This window comes from Gallus gallus, chromosome 5 (genome assembly GCF_016699485.2).
Source record: "Gallus gallus isolate bGalGal1 chromosome 5, bGalGal1.mat.broiler.GRCg7b, whole genome shotgun sequence".
NCBI classification, from domain to species: domain Eukaryota; kingdom Metazoa; phylum Chordata; class Aves; order Galliformes; family Phasianidae; genus Gallus; species Gallus gallus.
Window position 1 is genome coordinate 51087782 of NC_052536.1, and position 16509 is coordinate 51104290.

Consider the following 16509-nt stretch of genomic DNA (forward strand, 5'->3'; position numbering starts at 1 on the left):
CATTGACAGAGGAATCCTTCTCGGTTGTGCTTTGGTCCAGAAGCCTTGTGTGTGTACAGCTGGAGGGTTGAACACTTGGAATGGAATGTGACTCTTAATGTATACTGTGATAAGTAGACGGCTATAGCGAGCTTATGCATAAATAGCAAATTAATTGTAGTACTTCAGCATTGCAGTGAAAGCGGAAAGCCTCAGGAAACCGGGCGATTTTAGTGAAACTAAGCATCAGCCTCTGAAACCCAAATGAGCCCAGCTTGGTGCCCTGTGCGGAACGCTTTGGGCCGGAAGGGAACTTCACACCAACGACACGAGGAATCGAGGCATTCCAGGCGCATTACGAAGGCCGCGAGCGCCGAATCTCCGCCTCAACGCTCAGCACGGAGCGTCGCGGACGCCGCCCGCCGCGCTCCGCCCCTCAGCGCTTCCCGCCCCGCTCCTCCATTGGCGCGCGCGGCGGTGACGCGGCCGCTGCGCCGTCGCAGCCGGGGCCCGGCGCCGCTGGCGGAGGCGATGCCGAAGCGCTCGTGCCCCTTCGGGGAGGCGGCCCCGCTGCAGCTGAAGACCCGCGTGGGGCTGAGGGAGCTGAGCCGCGGGGTGCGGGGCGAGGAGTACCGCCGGGAGATCTTCGGTGAGACGGGGAGGGAAGGAAAGGGCAGGGAAGGGCGGGTGAGTGGCCGCGGCCGGCCGTAACCCGCCTCTCCTGTACGCCGGCAGAGCGCACCCGGCGGCTGCTGTTCAGGGGCGCTCAGGCGTGCATGGAGGGCGCCTGGCCCGCCGCGCCCCGCGCCGCCAGCCGCTCTCCGGAGCCGGAGTCGGAGTCGGGCGGGGAGAGCGCGGGGCGCCGCCGGAGCGCGCAGCTGCAGATCGGGCCCGACGGGAAACTGCTGAGGTGCGCGGCCGCCGCGGAGAGGGGTGAGTGGAGCGAGGGTGGGAGCTGGGAGCGGGGCCGGGCGGCCCGAGCGGCCCTACCTATGGAGCCGGGCTGAGGGAGCCGGGGGAGATCGGCCTGGAGAGGAGACGGCTCTGGGGGACCGCATTGCGGCCTTCCAGTACCCAAAGGGAGTGAACTGGAGAGAGACTGACTTCTTACGCGGTCTGATAGTGATAGCACAAGGGGGAGGGGCTTTAAACTACAAGAGGGAAGATTTAGGTTAGGTGTTGGGAAGAAATCCTTTACTCGGAGGGCTTTACTCTGCTGCCCAGAGAGCTGTGCGTGCCCCATCCCTGGAGGTGCCCAAGGCCAGGCTGGATGGGGCCCTGGGCAGCCTGAGCTGGTGGGGGTAACCAGCCCGTGGCAGGGGGTGGAGCTCAGTGATGTTTAAGGTCCCTTCCAGCCTAAGCCATTCCCTGAGTCTGTGACTGGTGCGAGCAGTGGGCCCTGTGCTGTTATGTCAGCTGATGTGTGCTTCAAAGCACTGCTGCCCTCAGCTGTAATACCAAGCAGAGATGACGAGTTCCTGCTGTTCTTAGAGCTCTCTGGTTCTTTGTTTTCCTAGTTTCTTAGTTGCATCTTTTCTAAGCAGTTCCACCAGTGGGAGTTTCCAAAGCCTGCTCCTCCTGTGTAAGAGCTGCTGATGTGAAGGAAGCGTGTGCGCAGTGCGACCGGTTCGTGTGCCAGAGCTGCAGCAGGGTCTGCAGCTGCTGTAATGCTGTTACCTGCTCCTTGTGCTCCATCACTGAGTAAGTGCCTTCGGAGTTCTCAGGCTTCTTGTAACTCTGTGCACCCTGACAATCTGTTGTAGTTTATGAAGCCTCGGAGGTCATCTAGCTCGTACATCCAATTGACTTAAATTCATTGGATATTGAATTAGGAGCAATAAAACTGTGTGAAACGTGGAAAATGAAATGCCTGTCTGAAGTAGTTTAATCGATCTTAATGGAAACCTAGTTCAGCTTTTCATTTAAATGCCCTAGGTGGCAAATATTCCTCTTGCTGTTTCAACAGCAATTTAGTGTTCTGGCCAGTGATGAGCAAATACGCTCCAAAGGAGTGATGTTAAGATTTCCATATCGTTGTTAAGGGTTCTGTGATGTAAAGAAAGCGTTGTGCTGGGAGTCACGTGGTTACAGTTCCCAACGGAGTAGAAGGGCATTCTTTTTTGTGTTCCAAGAACAGTGGATGCACTCTGACTTTCTTTTTCTGTTTTTCTTTCTTTTTCTTCTTTTTTTTTTTTTTTTCCCCTCCAGCTACGGTGATGTTGGTGAGCAAGTTCTCTGCAATGGCTGTTCAATATTTCAAGTCTGAAACCTGATGAAATAGCCTTTATAGCTAAGCTGTCTGTAAATTTCATGAAGTCTCCTTCTTACAGCTGGTCAGTTAATGCTTTTAGCCTGTGAATTAATTATGGAATTTCTATGTTTTTTATCTTTATATTGTACTTTTTAATATTGTAGTTAAATAAACTTTTATATTTTGAGGATTTCTACCTTGTTTTGAGTCAACTCTTCCCTTGTTCACGGTTATGACATGTTTGTCTGGAATGGGCTACTTTGTGCTCTTACCTGGTATTCCTTGTGTCACTCAGAATTCAGTGTCTCCCTCTTGTTGCTTATATCAGGACACTCTTTTGTGGATCAGAATAGAAATCATGTGTTCCTCTTGTGCTTCCAGGTGAGTCTAAGTCTGTTCTGAACACAGAACACTTAGTGAACTGGTTAGGGTAGTCAGCCATGCCTGAAGGGTTTTCCAGATAGAGAATTTCAAATGCTGTTGAAAACAGTCATAAAATCATAGCAAAGCTTGGGTTGGAAGCAACCTTAAAGCCTACCCAGTCCCAATTCCTGCCATGGGCTGGTTGCCCCCCATCAGCTCAGGCTGCCCAGGGCCCCATCCAGCCTCGGGCACCTCCAGAGATGGGGCACCCACAGCTCTGGACAGCAGTGCCGGGGCCTCACCGCCCTCTGAGTGAAGAATTTCTTCCCTTTATTTAATCTAAACCCACACTTCTTCAGTTTAAAGCCACTACCCCCTTGTCCTACGCCTTTATAAAAAGTTAATCTGCTTTCAGAAGCCTCCTTTAAGTATTGAAAGGCTGCAGTAGGGCCTCCCTGGAGACTACACACTGCATATTTTCACTGCAACTAACTAAGTGCTCTAACTCAGGGTAGGCTGGTAGCTGTTGCTGAATAGCAATGCTTCCTAGCTGTACATGGCCCGGCTTTGGATACGACGACCATAGTGAGGCCTGGTGTGACAATCTAGACACTGTGCAGTACCTCATGTAACTCAGGGGTGATGCTTTGCATCGAAAGGGGGGGGGATCCCTTTGATCTTCCTGATGGTGTAACTTGTTTCCTTGCTTGGATAACTTGTAGCTATTTGAATGAGAGTTTACTAGTTCATGCTGCAGTCCTGATTCTGAGGACTGTTTGCCCCTCAAAACAAAACATAACCAAGTTTGAGTCCATTGAGTGAGCTAGCAGTGAAAGAGCGTGCAGATGTGTAGTAACTCCACGCTATTCTCTATTCCTTCAAAACAGCAACAGATAAGGATGAAGGCAGAACTCTGGTGCAGTCCCCAGTTGTTGGGGCTCGTAGGGCAGTTATAACTGTGCTTTTTCCAACGGTAGTCATCTTAAAACACAGAGTTCAGCTTTATGAGTGCTAAGAATCTGTGGCTACTGTGTTGAAATGTTAGTCTGGAAGAAGAATTTTCTGCCTTGACTTTGCTTCACTTGAAGCTCTAAGCGGTGACAAAAGCATTTTGCAGTCAGGCATATTTCTCAGACTGAAGCCTTTCTGTGTGTCTGCTTTTTTCCATCCATTCCCGAGGGTGAGACTGAAGGCAGTGTTTTGCTTCCAGGCTCGTGGGGAGATGAGACTTATTTAGAAATGATTTGTGTTTCAGTGTAGTTGATAGCTATGTTTTTTGGACTTATTCAGTCGCGACTGTGTTTCATATAAAGCTGTGTTCTCTAAACCATTGGCATGGATTTCCTGGTGGAAATTGTTACCCTGCAGCCCTCTGGAAGATGTATGTTCTTTAGCACAGGCACCTGATGCCCAGTGAGGAGCTGGAAGAAGGAAAAAGCAGGAGAAGTAGAAGCAGGAAGAGAATGGAAGGAGCAGGGATGCTTTTGCATTGGAGTGGTGCATTGTGCAGGCAAGAAATATAATTTTTTAGTGATTACCAATTCACTTATCTGGATTCAGAATGTGTGGGAAAAACTGCTTTTCCTGCACTTCTGTGTCTCAAAAGGCTCAAATTCTTGTTGGTGAGGAAAGCTCCAGCTCTTGTTTTGCTCTTCCGAGATGACCAGATGGAGGTAGGACTGGCGACTTATTTTTAATTAATCTTTGTGTTGCCTTCAACAACAAATTATGAAGGAGAAGAATCTTTAATTGGAAGGTCTGAGCTTCTTGTCTTTGTCTTTTTAATGCCTATTCAGAAACCCTTGCATGTTGTCACTGGCCATCGAGCTGGATGTTGTGCAGTGAGTGGTAGAGAAAGAGAAATAATCTATTATAATTGGACAGGAAGACATTTTTTATACTGTGATTTACTGTTATTAATGTATGCTCTTCACCTCTTATTCAGTGCAGAGTACTAAAAAACAGTCTGTGTTGCAATCAGAGCAGTGGTGGTTCTTTGAGGAGCTACCATATTGATGGGTGAATACAGCCTGCAGTAATGACTTGGATGGGTACAGAACTTCTTTTAAAGCCTGTATGTTATTACTGGTGAAATAAGTGTCACAGAGCCCAGTTTTGTGCCTTAAAATGAACTAACCTGCTCAGGGCTGGCCTTTGCATCCAGTTTCTGTGCTGTTTGCTAGTCAGGAGATACCAAGAGACAGCAGCGGTCCAGGAATGATTTAAGCCTGGTGAATTTGTGATGTACAAGTGATGTAACCCACCTTGGCCCTTGGTTTGGGAGATGTGAATCCTGAAAATGCACGAGAGGTGGATTTCTCTGGGTGAAACGGTTGGACAGCACTTTTCTCTTAGCTTTTCAGAAGAAGTTTTGTGTTACGTCCACACGGTGGCATTACTTTGTTAGTTTTGCAGATTCTCACCGAATCCTGCACCGGGGGCAGAGCAACTCCTCGACTGCAGGCTGGGGGCAGCACGGCAGCAAAGAACTTGTCTGTCCTGATGGGTACATCGCATACGGCACAAAACTCTGTTGGGCGGCGTTAGCAAGAGCAGAGCCAGCGTGATTCCCGTAGTGGTGCATGAGATGCAGATGCTGCTGCTACACACAGAGGCTTGGTTGTCCTGAGGATCACACAGTGCAGGGAGGTGCTGCTAACACAAGCCTGGCCCTCCCCATTTTACAGATAGGGTATGTCTGTGGCCTTCTGTCACAAGCACGAGTATTTTAGGATTGTACTTCTGAGTCTTTGCGTACACTGCTTTTGAAGACTGAAGAACTTATAGTACCATTGAAACTCTTTGACCTGTTCCATTCTTCTGCCGTTCTACACACTGCCTACTGATAACCCTTAGAAATGAGGAACTGGTAAAAGGATGTGTGGTCTGAATGTCCACTCTTGCATCCTGTTTACTTTGCAACAACTACTTGTATGATGAAACTTACTCATATCCTTAGTGTTTTGATGGGTTGTGGCCATAGAGTGCAGAGTATATGTTTATTAAACTATAGAAATAGTTAAATTTTCAAACAAGTAACTTACATACATGAAAGTGCATTAACTTTTTAATCTCAGTCCCAGTGAGTTTCATTTCAGAAGTTCGATTCTCCCACGCTTTCTTGCACTGAGTAATATCTTGCTAAATGAGTAATCTAATTCTTCTTATGTCTCTTTCCATAATACCAACATCATTATTTACTGTCACAAACTAGATTGGAAAATAGCTTTGAACCTAGTGAAAAATAAAGTTAGAAACCTGGGCTGGTCTTCTGGAGGAGTGCTGTTTGGAGGCACATTATTGTGGTATGGTAAAAAAAAATAGAGCCGAGAGTATATTCAGTGTGCAAATGTTCATGGACTTCTCACAGATGTTAAAGAGTCAGCTCCAGCACTTTCTTCATAATATTCCATATTCAGCCAAGTTAATTAAACTCAGGGTTGCTCTACAAGTCTTCACTTCTCTGAGAATGAGAGAACTTGGTCTTGGTTAAATGTAGTTTCATGTGTTACTACTTACAGAGGGAGTTTTAGATAGCTGCTCTCGGTAAGATTTTGACAAGAATGCAGGACCTTTGTAATGCAGTAATTGCCTGGAGTAAGGAAATTCCATAGGAAAATGCTTCATTCATGTGAGTTCATATCAGCACTACTCAACGCAAGCATCTGTAAGTCCAGAAAATGTCTTTGAAATCTTCCTGCATTAGTTTGGGCCTCGCCCATCCAATGAGTGCACTGTCTTAATGAGACCAAGAACAGGAATCTATTGTAAAGCGAATGATCGGGACTTTAATTATTTACAGTCACAAGTCACCCACAGTGTTTATTCCATGCACGTTCATAGTATTGAGTCTGCGTTGTTTCAGATCTCCTACTGACGTTGCCCCTTCTGTGCTGGTACTACTGATGTGGATACAGCAGTGACTTGTGCACTTATGTCCACCTTCATGCTAACAGATCTTCCATTTGCTGCTGTAGTTCTGTCTGTCTCTCCTGAAGAGGTCAGCTGAGCTCATGATGCTATCCCTTCCTTGCTGATGGTGTTTGTAATCTATTGTAAAATGATGTAATTTCTGTTTCTTTCATCTGTTCCTTAGTTCCAGGTATTGTCTCCAGTGGGGCTTTACAGTGCAAACAGAACTTATATGCAGAAGGTGTGACTTTGGACTTCATCTGAAGCTTCCATAGTGTTAATTTCACAGGTACTGTCTTCTGCCCAAGTCAAATGATAACTTTCATAATGAGTGCTTCAGAAATGAGACCACCTCTTAATGTTCATAGTGGCATACATCACTTGCACATGGAAACTAGTTCTAACTTCAACATTTGTTCTCTGTATTTTCTTGAGAATGTCAGTTCTTGCAAGGCTTTTAACTTTATTCCTCCGCTCCGAATATTTTCATAGTTTGCTTAACTCATGCTACCATCTGTTGTTCAGTAACTGCTCGGAGCCAAGAGGGCTGATGGAGATCTGAGTTCTCTTAGATCAGCACTTGGCACTGTGGGTTTTTTCACAACCCAACAAGCAGTTCCAACAGCTGCATGTATGAATCACTGAAGTTATAGTACCCTGCAGCACACTGTAAGAATGGGTTTTGGCAATCTGGTCAGATGCCACACAAGTGAAAGTGCTATGAACTGAGCTTCTCGTAAGGTGTGACATAAATTTAAGGTACCTATTTCAATCCTTATTTTAATAAGTGGTTTGTCATCATTCAGAATGCTTTTGAAATACCTCAATTCCATATAATAATTTACCATTAATTAAAAAAATACTCAGTAGGCTGGGAGGATGGTTGTTAGTTATAGAAAACTATCCCGACACACTCCCTGCGTTATTTCATATTACTGAGAGATAGTTTGCCCCAGCAGAACTGCTCTTCACATGCTCTCGTGTCAGTCTATATTTAAACCTGTCTCCAGCAGTATTTTATTTCAGTTGTTTCAATCGGGTCAGCTTAGCTGTGGATACACTCTTGATTATGTTATATGTTTATTGAGAGACTCGTTATCCTTTACTGCTCTTCTGCAAACACTACAAAACCTCATTTCAGTGAGAGCTGAGCAAGCGAGCAACACTTCTTAAAGTTCTTGTTCAATAGGAGAGTGTGGGCTCCTTGTTGGTTTCAGAGCAGCTCACTGAGCTCACAGCACAAACCCAAAGCCCAAAGCATTGTGTTTCCTGCTGGTGTCAATCAGCCCGGTGTCACGGAGCAAACAGAGCTGTGCTGCTGAGGATCTGGTCCTGCATGGAAGTTGTTACGCGTTGGTGTTGTCAGTGTTTAATGATAACCATTGCTTTGGCTCCGTGTTTCACATAAAGCCATTTACAGAAGAATTTATGGAGTCCATATGTTTGTATTTCACTTAGCTGCCTAAATAAGGTGCGTGTGGTGGGACGATATATACAATATTTTGTCTTGATTTTTATTTTGAAGCTGCGTTTGCAGACTGGCTGGAGCCAAGCAGGGTAACTGAAGGATCGGACCGTATCACCCAGGAATAGGGTGCTGAATCTTCCCTTCCCTCTGCAGGCAATTTCCACAGAACTGCCTGGCAGGACTTCCCGAAGTTCCTCTTAGAAACTGAGATCAGTGGGTACCCAGGGGATAATGAGGGAGGGGTGCCAAAGACAGCCTCAGTCATGCAGCAGAAGTAGGATGGGAAAGGACATGATTAAGTCTTGTGCTCCGGGAGTTTACGTTTTTATATATTTATTTACTGAGTCTAGCTGCAGGCCTTTCACAGTGCTGGAAGAGCAGATTAAAGCAGGATGTGCAGGCTGCAGCCTGACACGGTGAACTTGAGCGCGCTGTAGAAGGTTGGTGTTCGTTTCCCACAATGACAGGGGTTCTTAGGAGTTTATGAAATTTTTAAAGAATTAAAGAGAATGAATTTCAGCCAACTTCTCATCAGGGATTTAACTGCAGGTAGGATAGGTGAAACTCTGTAGTTTGTACCACAGATAACTCAGCTAAAGGATGCAGAAGTGTTCTTTTTTGCTTTCCCCGGATGTTTTACATTTAACATCACTCAACTTAGGGAACTCTTACTCTGGAATAGAATCAGATGCCAAGCAGTGAGGAATGACCAGATTTCCTATAAAGCAACAAACACTTCTAAGTCTGTTAAAGAAAAGGAATGAATGACAAAAGGTGTGGTTACCTCCTCTTCTTGCCCTAGTGATTTCTAGTTGTGCTTATGCAGCAGAATTGATATTGAGAATATGAAAAGGAATAGCAAATGACTTGAAAACTCAAGGGGAGATGTAATCTTTGCTTTGGCTGTGCCAGCAGGGCATGCCAAAATGCATCATAGACAGCATTTTACAGTAAACTTCTATCTTCAAAGTTTCTAGAGTGATCCTATGGGTTTGGGCAGGTGACAGAATTCAGCTCATTCCGTTTCCACATTAAGAAACTGCAGTATCCAAATCAGATTCAGTCCGTGTCTGAAACGAAATACAGTATTGTCTTGAATATTGTACATCTTGTAGCAAAGTTAAGTCACCATACCCAGACAAGCAGCAGGGACAGCAGCCTACAGTCAGAGCCTTCTTCCATTCCATGCGCTGTGCCAGTGTTAGTAAAAGAAGGAATACCTGACAGGCTTTACCAGAACTCCTTTCACTCATTAAATCCACACTTGTCTGAGATGAAGGCACTAGATCTAGCAGCTTCTTTATACCATTTACAACTGAGCTTAGTGTATACAGGGTTCCTGAAGTCTCTGCAGTGACCTGAAGGTCAGACCAGTGCCCAAGAAAAATTACTTAAATTGACATAGTATTTCTTACTTTACACACCTTCTGTAAGGGACAGCGGGAGGTCTGAAAGAGGCTAAGAAGGCATAAGAAAGACTGAGTGAAGACGGGGAAAAAGAGGAGGAAGAAAACCATTGCTTCTTGTATGCTGCAAAGAGATGGGAAGGAGGAAGGGGTCGTAAGGAAAACATCAAAAGACAAAATGAAGAGTACTGGTACTCAGATAAACCTAACTTAAAAGTAGGCAAAGGGGGAGAGGGGACAGGATAGAGAAAACTGGTCTCAGTGTGGTGGGGAAGTGAGAGCCCACCTCCGTTTGCCAGCTTTTTTCTGTTCCCAAGAGCGATGTGCTCTGCAGAAGACAGACAGATGGCATTTCCATTGCCTGTGCTCCTGTGGGGGATTTTTCCAGATGGGGAGTTGGAAGCTTCTTTGTGCTGTTACAGCCTTCCTCTCTAGCAGCTCTCGACCGCTCAGGGCCTCCACCAGTCTGCGTGCTCAGATCCTGTGCTCCTTATACACGCGCACACACACGTCTTGCTGCTGCATGAATTTCAGCTGAACCTGTTTGAAAAATGGGTCCGTTTGTATCTAGGGTGTTCTTCACACTTGAAAAGTATCCTTGTTGCCTTTTCTTCTTATGACATGCACCTGTGTTTTGTCACAACGAAGAGATTGCTAACAAAAACTGAATTACTACCACTGATCTTAAGGAAAAGCTGACAGGACTGTTTTTCACAGAGGAACCACAGACACCATCGCCTCCATCACCCATTAACTTCAGCAGTGTCAGTGCTTTCCTACCTCTGACAAACAGGGAGAACAGAAATGACAGGTTTCTCAAAACTACCTGAAAAAAATAACAACCGTGGGGTGACCGAGGAAGCAGGAGAAATCCAAGGAAGCCATTCTAAATAAGAAGCTGTCACCCTTGATCTGCTCTCCCTTAACAGCTGAGCAAATGAACACAGAAAGTAGAACTTTGGAAAGGTAATGTGATTTCATGTTTTACAATCAACTACAGGGACAGACTAAGTGTGATCCCTTTATCTTAGCTATACATTACATTTCTGAACATCTCACCTGCGTACATAAGTACATTTTTTGGTTTGTTTTTATACTTCCCTTCCTCTGCAACTTTCCACTTGCAGCAACTGACCTTGCTCTTTCCACTCCATTTTCTTTCAGTTTCCTTTTGTACTCCTTTCTGGATTGTCACCAGATATTACGGTCTTCCTGATTAGTTTCCTTTCCCCAGGAACAGCAGAAGGAGGAAAAATTGTAGCAGATTAAAATATATGGAAAGTCAAATACGTGCAGCAAACATCTTCCTTAAAAATAGCATCACCCTGATTTCATTATTTAAATTCATGACGTGGTTTCTGTTCTGATCTTTCTGCACATCCAGACATTCTTTAAAATCAGCTTAGCAAATACATTAGAAAAGTTTGCTGTTGTTTAAAGAAAAAAAAAAGCCATTCAAACACATTCAGGCCTGGAGATAGGAAAACGTGCAGGGCAAATGACGAAACACACAAGGCGTGGGATTTGTGCTACTGGGAGCATCTCAAAGCAAGGAAGGTGGTAGGTCACACAGCTATTAAGAAAGCAAGTCTACAGGTCTTGTAGGTCTTGAAATACATACCAGAGAGAGAAAACTGCATGATCCTCTCTCTTTGAGCACCTAAGCACAGCATTAAACAGAACTGGCTGAGCCCATCCAGCACAGCGCTCGTGCTCCAAGCACAGTCAGCAAGAGCAGGGTGCTCAGAGCGCCGCTGTCCACTTGGTCACACCTCAAAGGATGGTGACTCCACAGCCTCTCTGAGCAACCCATCACCACCTTCACAGTGACAAAGATTTTTATTACATCCAAGCAGATTTTCTCCTATTTCAAAGACACAATAATGCAAAGAGATGGCGATGGTGGAGAGTCCATAAAAAAGATCACAACATTGGTGGTAGGACTGCATCTCATCGGGCTCTGTGATTAATTTTCACTCTTGTACTCAAAATGATTTTTGTCTCTTCTGGGGGGTGAATATTTAACTTAAAAAACGTGTAGAATCGTAACGACCAACAGAATCCAGGAAACACAACAGGAGCAGTCTGGGCAGTCATCTTCCTGAAACAAACTTAGAGACCCAAGGAAGATGCAAAATACAACAGGTGTGGCAATAGGACTGGGGACATGAATGAAAAACTGTGAAAAAGTCATACCAATGGAATGACTGGGCTTACATTTAATACAGCAAGGTGCTGATAAAGTCCATTTCTAGGGAAGCTGATGCTGAGCTGTAGCACAGCCAGCCACATGAACCAACCCTTCTGTGAGGGAAAAACCAAGAACTGAGCTGAGAGCGCACTGAAAAGCTGCAGAGGTAAGCGGTGCCATCACATACAAAGCCTTTCATCTGGTCCCCAAGGGAGGGCCCACCGTGTGCACCACACCGCGATGGGGACCAGCAGTAAATAACTACCCAAATAAAGAAAAAGGAGAGGGAAAAGGCATGCAGGGACTACTGTAATGAAGTGGCTTTGTTTAAAATGATTTCAAACACAGAGCAACCAGTCATCACCTGATTAGAATGCGACATATGTTCCATTAGACAGAACTACGAAACGTCTGTACACTCAGCTGCATTTGGGATAATAAGCTCTCATTTGCTATAGGCACTGTATGTTCTTTTCGTTTTACTTCTATTGGCAATTAACCTCCCTGTTATTAAGAAAATGGAGCTCAAAGTGGAAGACAAACACACTCATTTGCAACGCTGAAGAAACAAGATCCTTTCACATATGCTCATTTCTTCAAATGTGTTTTTACCTCCAAAGCTCTTTAAGATACAGCGAAGCAAATCAAACCTTCCTCCAATCTTACTGATTCCCAAACTTCTCAGGCAGAAACCCCCACAGCTCTCACAGGCTCTTCGTGTTAGCAAGCTCTGCACCTCCAGCTGCTTGGGGCTTACATTCCCACTGCAGATGGTGACCTCCATCCTAAGTAAGTCCTGCTGCTGGAGGTAAAATCTGGAAACTTCAAACAATCAAGGAAAGTTTTCACCTCCCATCTAAAAAAAAATAGTTGGAAAACTGGGAGCAAATCCAAACAGTACTACTTTGGGCCTGCATGAGAGCAGCACAGCAGCTGGAGTGCACATGGAGCTCCTGGAAAGATGATGATGTAGAAAGAAAACTGAAGAAGCAGCACTTTGCTTTGTTGTGAGAGGCGAGAGGTCAGTTTAGCATTCAAAGCTCTGCACAGAAAGCACAGCGGTCTTCTCCCAGTTTAGAGAAAGAACAGTCTGCCAAGCCTGATGGGACTGTAACGAATGGTTACTTCTCAGAACATACAGTGGGATTTGCAGGATCACCTGGCTTTGGCCAAAGTCTCTTAGCCCCAACTAGCACAAGCAGCAGCACATGTTCTGAGCAGCGTTCAGCTGACCATATCCCTGGACTGCAGTTAGCAGCACAGAGAAATGCTGCTTACTTACACGCTGTTGCAAATATAAGTTTTGCTCCTGATTCCTCCCAACCTGAGTTTACAGCCAGGTTCTTGGGCTGCAGCACAAACCTGTGAGCAATGTTCTGCATTCAGCATGCACCATCTTCACCCTGAAATGGGACCCCATCATACTGAGCTATGCCAGCACTTCGGGGATAAGGACCTGGAACCAGACAAAAATAAGCAGCAGGGAGAAAGAAGATGGCACAGCTCAGCCAGGATACCTGACAGGACATCACAGCAAGCACAGCTTTAAGCATGAGATCAGGGAAGCAGTAATTCAGAAGATGTCTGGAAGCATTCCTCCCATGTACAAAAATGAAGGCAAAAAAGGCTGCACAGAAAAAAGAGCTAGAAGACACTCGATCAGTATTTCAAGCAGTAGTAGAGAAAAGGCATCAGGGAACACAGGAACAACCTTCAACATGGACCAGTGGCCTGGCCAACAGCATACTATACACAGTATAAGAACACACACCGAAAAAGAAATTAGATTGTAAGATCTTTGCTGCAATGCGTAACAGAAGAACATGATGGCATTTGTCAGCGCCAGAGGGAAGAACGAGGAGGTCCTGACAGTTTTACAAGTTCTGTTTGTATGTTTTCAACACAAGCTAAGTGAATGCACGGGATTTAAGCAGTTTCCACATATAATGTATGAAAGCAGTGAGATAAACAGGGCAGCTCACAGACTTGTGCCACGGAAAGACAACAGAACAGCATCAGCTTCTTCTTGTTTTCTCTGCTAAATCAAAATTTAAAGAACACACTCTCTATCTGCAGGTAGGCTGCAGGTGAGTATTCAGTCAAGACAACAGGTTTTGAAAAAACCACACGTGAAATGAGAACTCACATCCAGAAGACCCCGTGCTGAGGTTGTGGCCCTCAGTTCACTGTTGCCAGCAGTGCTATGATTACCAGACTGACAGACATTTTGCCCTCTTAATTCCATCTTAGATATGGAAGTTAAAACAAAAATCCAATAGGAACAACTGGCAGAAAAATACTGTCCTCAGGCAGTGCCTCAACAGACCAACCTGATCCTCATCTGTTCCTGCATTTGGAAAAACGGATTTTCCTTGGGGCAGATTGTGGTAACCTTTGCTCATTTGCGTTGTCTATATTTGGCTGCACGAAGTATGTTAGTTCTGATCTTGTCAGGGCTTGTAGACTTGCAGAAGAGTTCTCTGGACTTCATCCCTGAGCTGGCTGCAAATTCAGATGAAGGTTTAGAAGCAATGGAAAAAGTTAAGAGATGGGCAATCCAGCATCGATTTAAGGTATACTCTACAGACAAATCCTCCTTTCACTTTCCATCTTTGCATAAAACATGCAGTAAATTCTACTGAGAATTACAGCCTATTCCTCGAACCAAAAGAACGCTTTGGACATTTGAAGGCTTACTACGGTTGCAACTTCTGCACTTAGTTTGAAGCAAATGACAGATATTCTCGGATGTTCTTGCCCTTTTCTCTGCATTCTCGTTTGAAAAAGGACATTCCAGCCTTGTGTAACTGGCTCCCAGCAGTGATTAATACCAGTCCCTAGAAAAGAAACAGTGTTGTATGTCGTGTTGAGCACTTCCACAGCAGGGCGTATTTCACTTCACAGAACTTTACCAGAACTGCCCTTACATTACAATCAGCACAGAGACGTAACAACTAAGGAGGGACAGAAAAGCTAAATTCCCCTCACCGACTCTCGAAACAGGAGCAACTGTTACATCTGTACAGATTCAGAAGGCTCCTACTGCAATAAATAAGAACCTAACGTGTTAAAGCAAGTTTTATTTAAGTAATTGGAGGGAAACTTCCATACGGTAAGTAAAAATACTAGAGTTGAATGTTGTTAAAATAAAAAAAAAGATGATGGTTCTCTGTGCAAACGCAGCAGGCTCTGATGGAAAGGGGAAGCAAAGGGGCTCATAATATACTCCTTTTCAAACCAAAATCAAATGCGAGCTAACGGTGGTACATGGCGTCGTTTTTTATACAGTCAAGAGAACAAAAAAACCCAAAAAAAGCAATTTAAGAGAACGCAACCTACCATGGAATAAATTCATTCGCAGGAGAGACAGAATAAGACTGCTTTTATGAAAATTACAAAGAAACTGATACAACAAAAATGGGGTGCGGGGAATTTTTCCACTAAGGTTAAAAAATGAAGAAACAAAAAAAAAAAATTCACTTTTTGAACACCATTATTATTCAAACACATATGAAGTTCCAACCTAGTTTTTTTCTTATACATGGGAAACACTGTTAAAGTGAATCTTCAAGAGTGAGAAGGCACCGTCAACTGTCAGCTGATACCTTTAATGCACACTCAAGAAAGAGGAAATGATCTGGCATGATGCAAAAAATCATTAAGTGTTTATATATAGTCATATATCTTTCCATAAAAAAAAAAAAAAGCGGCAACAAGTCATTACTTCAGTGCCAAAATGGACGTCTGTCTGGATAACTCGCTCGTTCAGATGGTTTCTCATGTAGACCTGTACGGTATTTTTATACAGTGGTGAAAGTGGGTGATTCTGTGTTGTTGCAGTTCGTATTAGTTGGTAAATTAAGCATTTTCTATGTTCTGAGAAGCCAATCCTATGGAGTATTCCTAAACTACACAAATGGAATAATTAAATGCATCCTGAACGGAATACTCATCTGTACTATGTAGCAATGGACCAGATTCCACTGGATTCGGTTTGATATGTAATGTCTTGTAGCAGATGTTATAACAAAAATAACTTTTGCTTTTTGATTTACCTCACTGAGGCCATTAATGCTGTTCCTATAGTTGGTTTTCTGGAGCTGGATGACACTTCAACTGCTGTCCAAAATGAGTTTGAACCTTAATCCTCCAGAGTTTGTTCACTTTGTTGCTTCTATTATTGCACTAACTACTAAAGTCTTATATCTTCCTATATAAATCTAATTGTTCAGAGTGCAGATTCTATATTTAGACAATGAACTGTATGAAATAAATAAAACGAGGGGATTTTCTGGTCAGAGTTGCTGATATGTTGAATACCTTAATTAATTCTAAAGTAAACAGTTTTGGTGCATATTCTTAAAAACCTATGGTCGTTCAGCATAAGAGCCTTGACGTAATACTTTAAGAATGGATTTGTTTTCCTTCTCAAAAATGCATCAAAGAATTGTTTTAAATACAGAATCTGTGAGGCTTCCTACAAATTCATCTAAATCGTAATACAAACACAGTTTGTAATTCAGATAATATAGAAAGTTCTCTAGTGTCCATTGAAGTAAGGTCCCCAAAATGCAGTCTGTTTTGTTTCTGAATGGGAAAACACTGCAAAACATTAAGCGGTTCCACTGGCTGAATAGGAGAACTGAGGAAAATGAGGTCTTCTCTCATTGTCTACACAATCCATGCTGTCATCTGGAGGAAGAAAAACAAACAAAACAAAACCCATTAGACAACATTTGGTTCTTTTTTTTATTTTACATAAACAAACAACGAGATAACACACAGTAAATTCCTCTCAGAAAATTCAGCGTTGATTTCGTCTTCCACAGCTAGAGAGGACAAAGAGACGTCAAGTCTGAAATCTCACCCCATTCACCGGGTATCACAGAAGATCCTGAGTTTATGTTCACTGTGAAAATGGTTGTTTGGATGTCTATTT

At 44.0% G+C, this 16509-nt stretch overlaps 2 protein-coding genes across 6 annotated transcripts in view; one reads left to right on the forward strand and one right to left on the reverse strand.

The window, feature by feature from the left end:
* Positions 1 to 475: 475 nt before the first annotated feature.
* On the forward strand, positions 476 to 2420 carry SIVA1 (SIVA1 apoptosis inducing factor). Its single transcript, NM_001277535.2, has 4 exons — positions 476 to 628; positions 715 to 912; positions 1524 to 1680; positions 2188 to 2420. Exons 1-4 carry the CDS (start codon positions 511 to 513, stop codon positions 2243 to 2245), a joined length of 531 nt encoding a protein of 176 aa, NP_001264464.1. The 5' UTR covers positions 476 to 510; the 3' UTR covers positions 2246 to 2420.
* Positions 2421 to 14622: 12202 nt separating this feature from the next.
* AKT1 (AKT serine/threonine kinase 1) overlaps positions 14623 to 16509 on the reverse strand; it is a 71133-nt gene continuing 69246 nt past the window's right edge. For 3 of the 5 annotated variants that reach the window (NM_001396388.1, NM_205055.2, NM_001396387.1), the window contains exon 14: positions 14623 to 16262. In NM_001396388.1, coding sequence (NP_001383317.1) covers positions 16183 to 16262 — 80 coding nt within the window. In that variant the 3' untranslated portion in view covers positions 14623 to 16182. The remainder of the gene's footprint in view (positions 16263 to 16509) is intronic. The other 2 variants (XM_046941459.1, XM_046941460.1) reach the window with 1 other exon arrangement.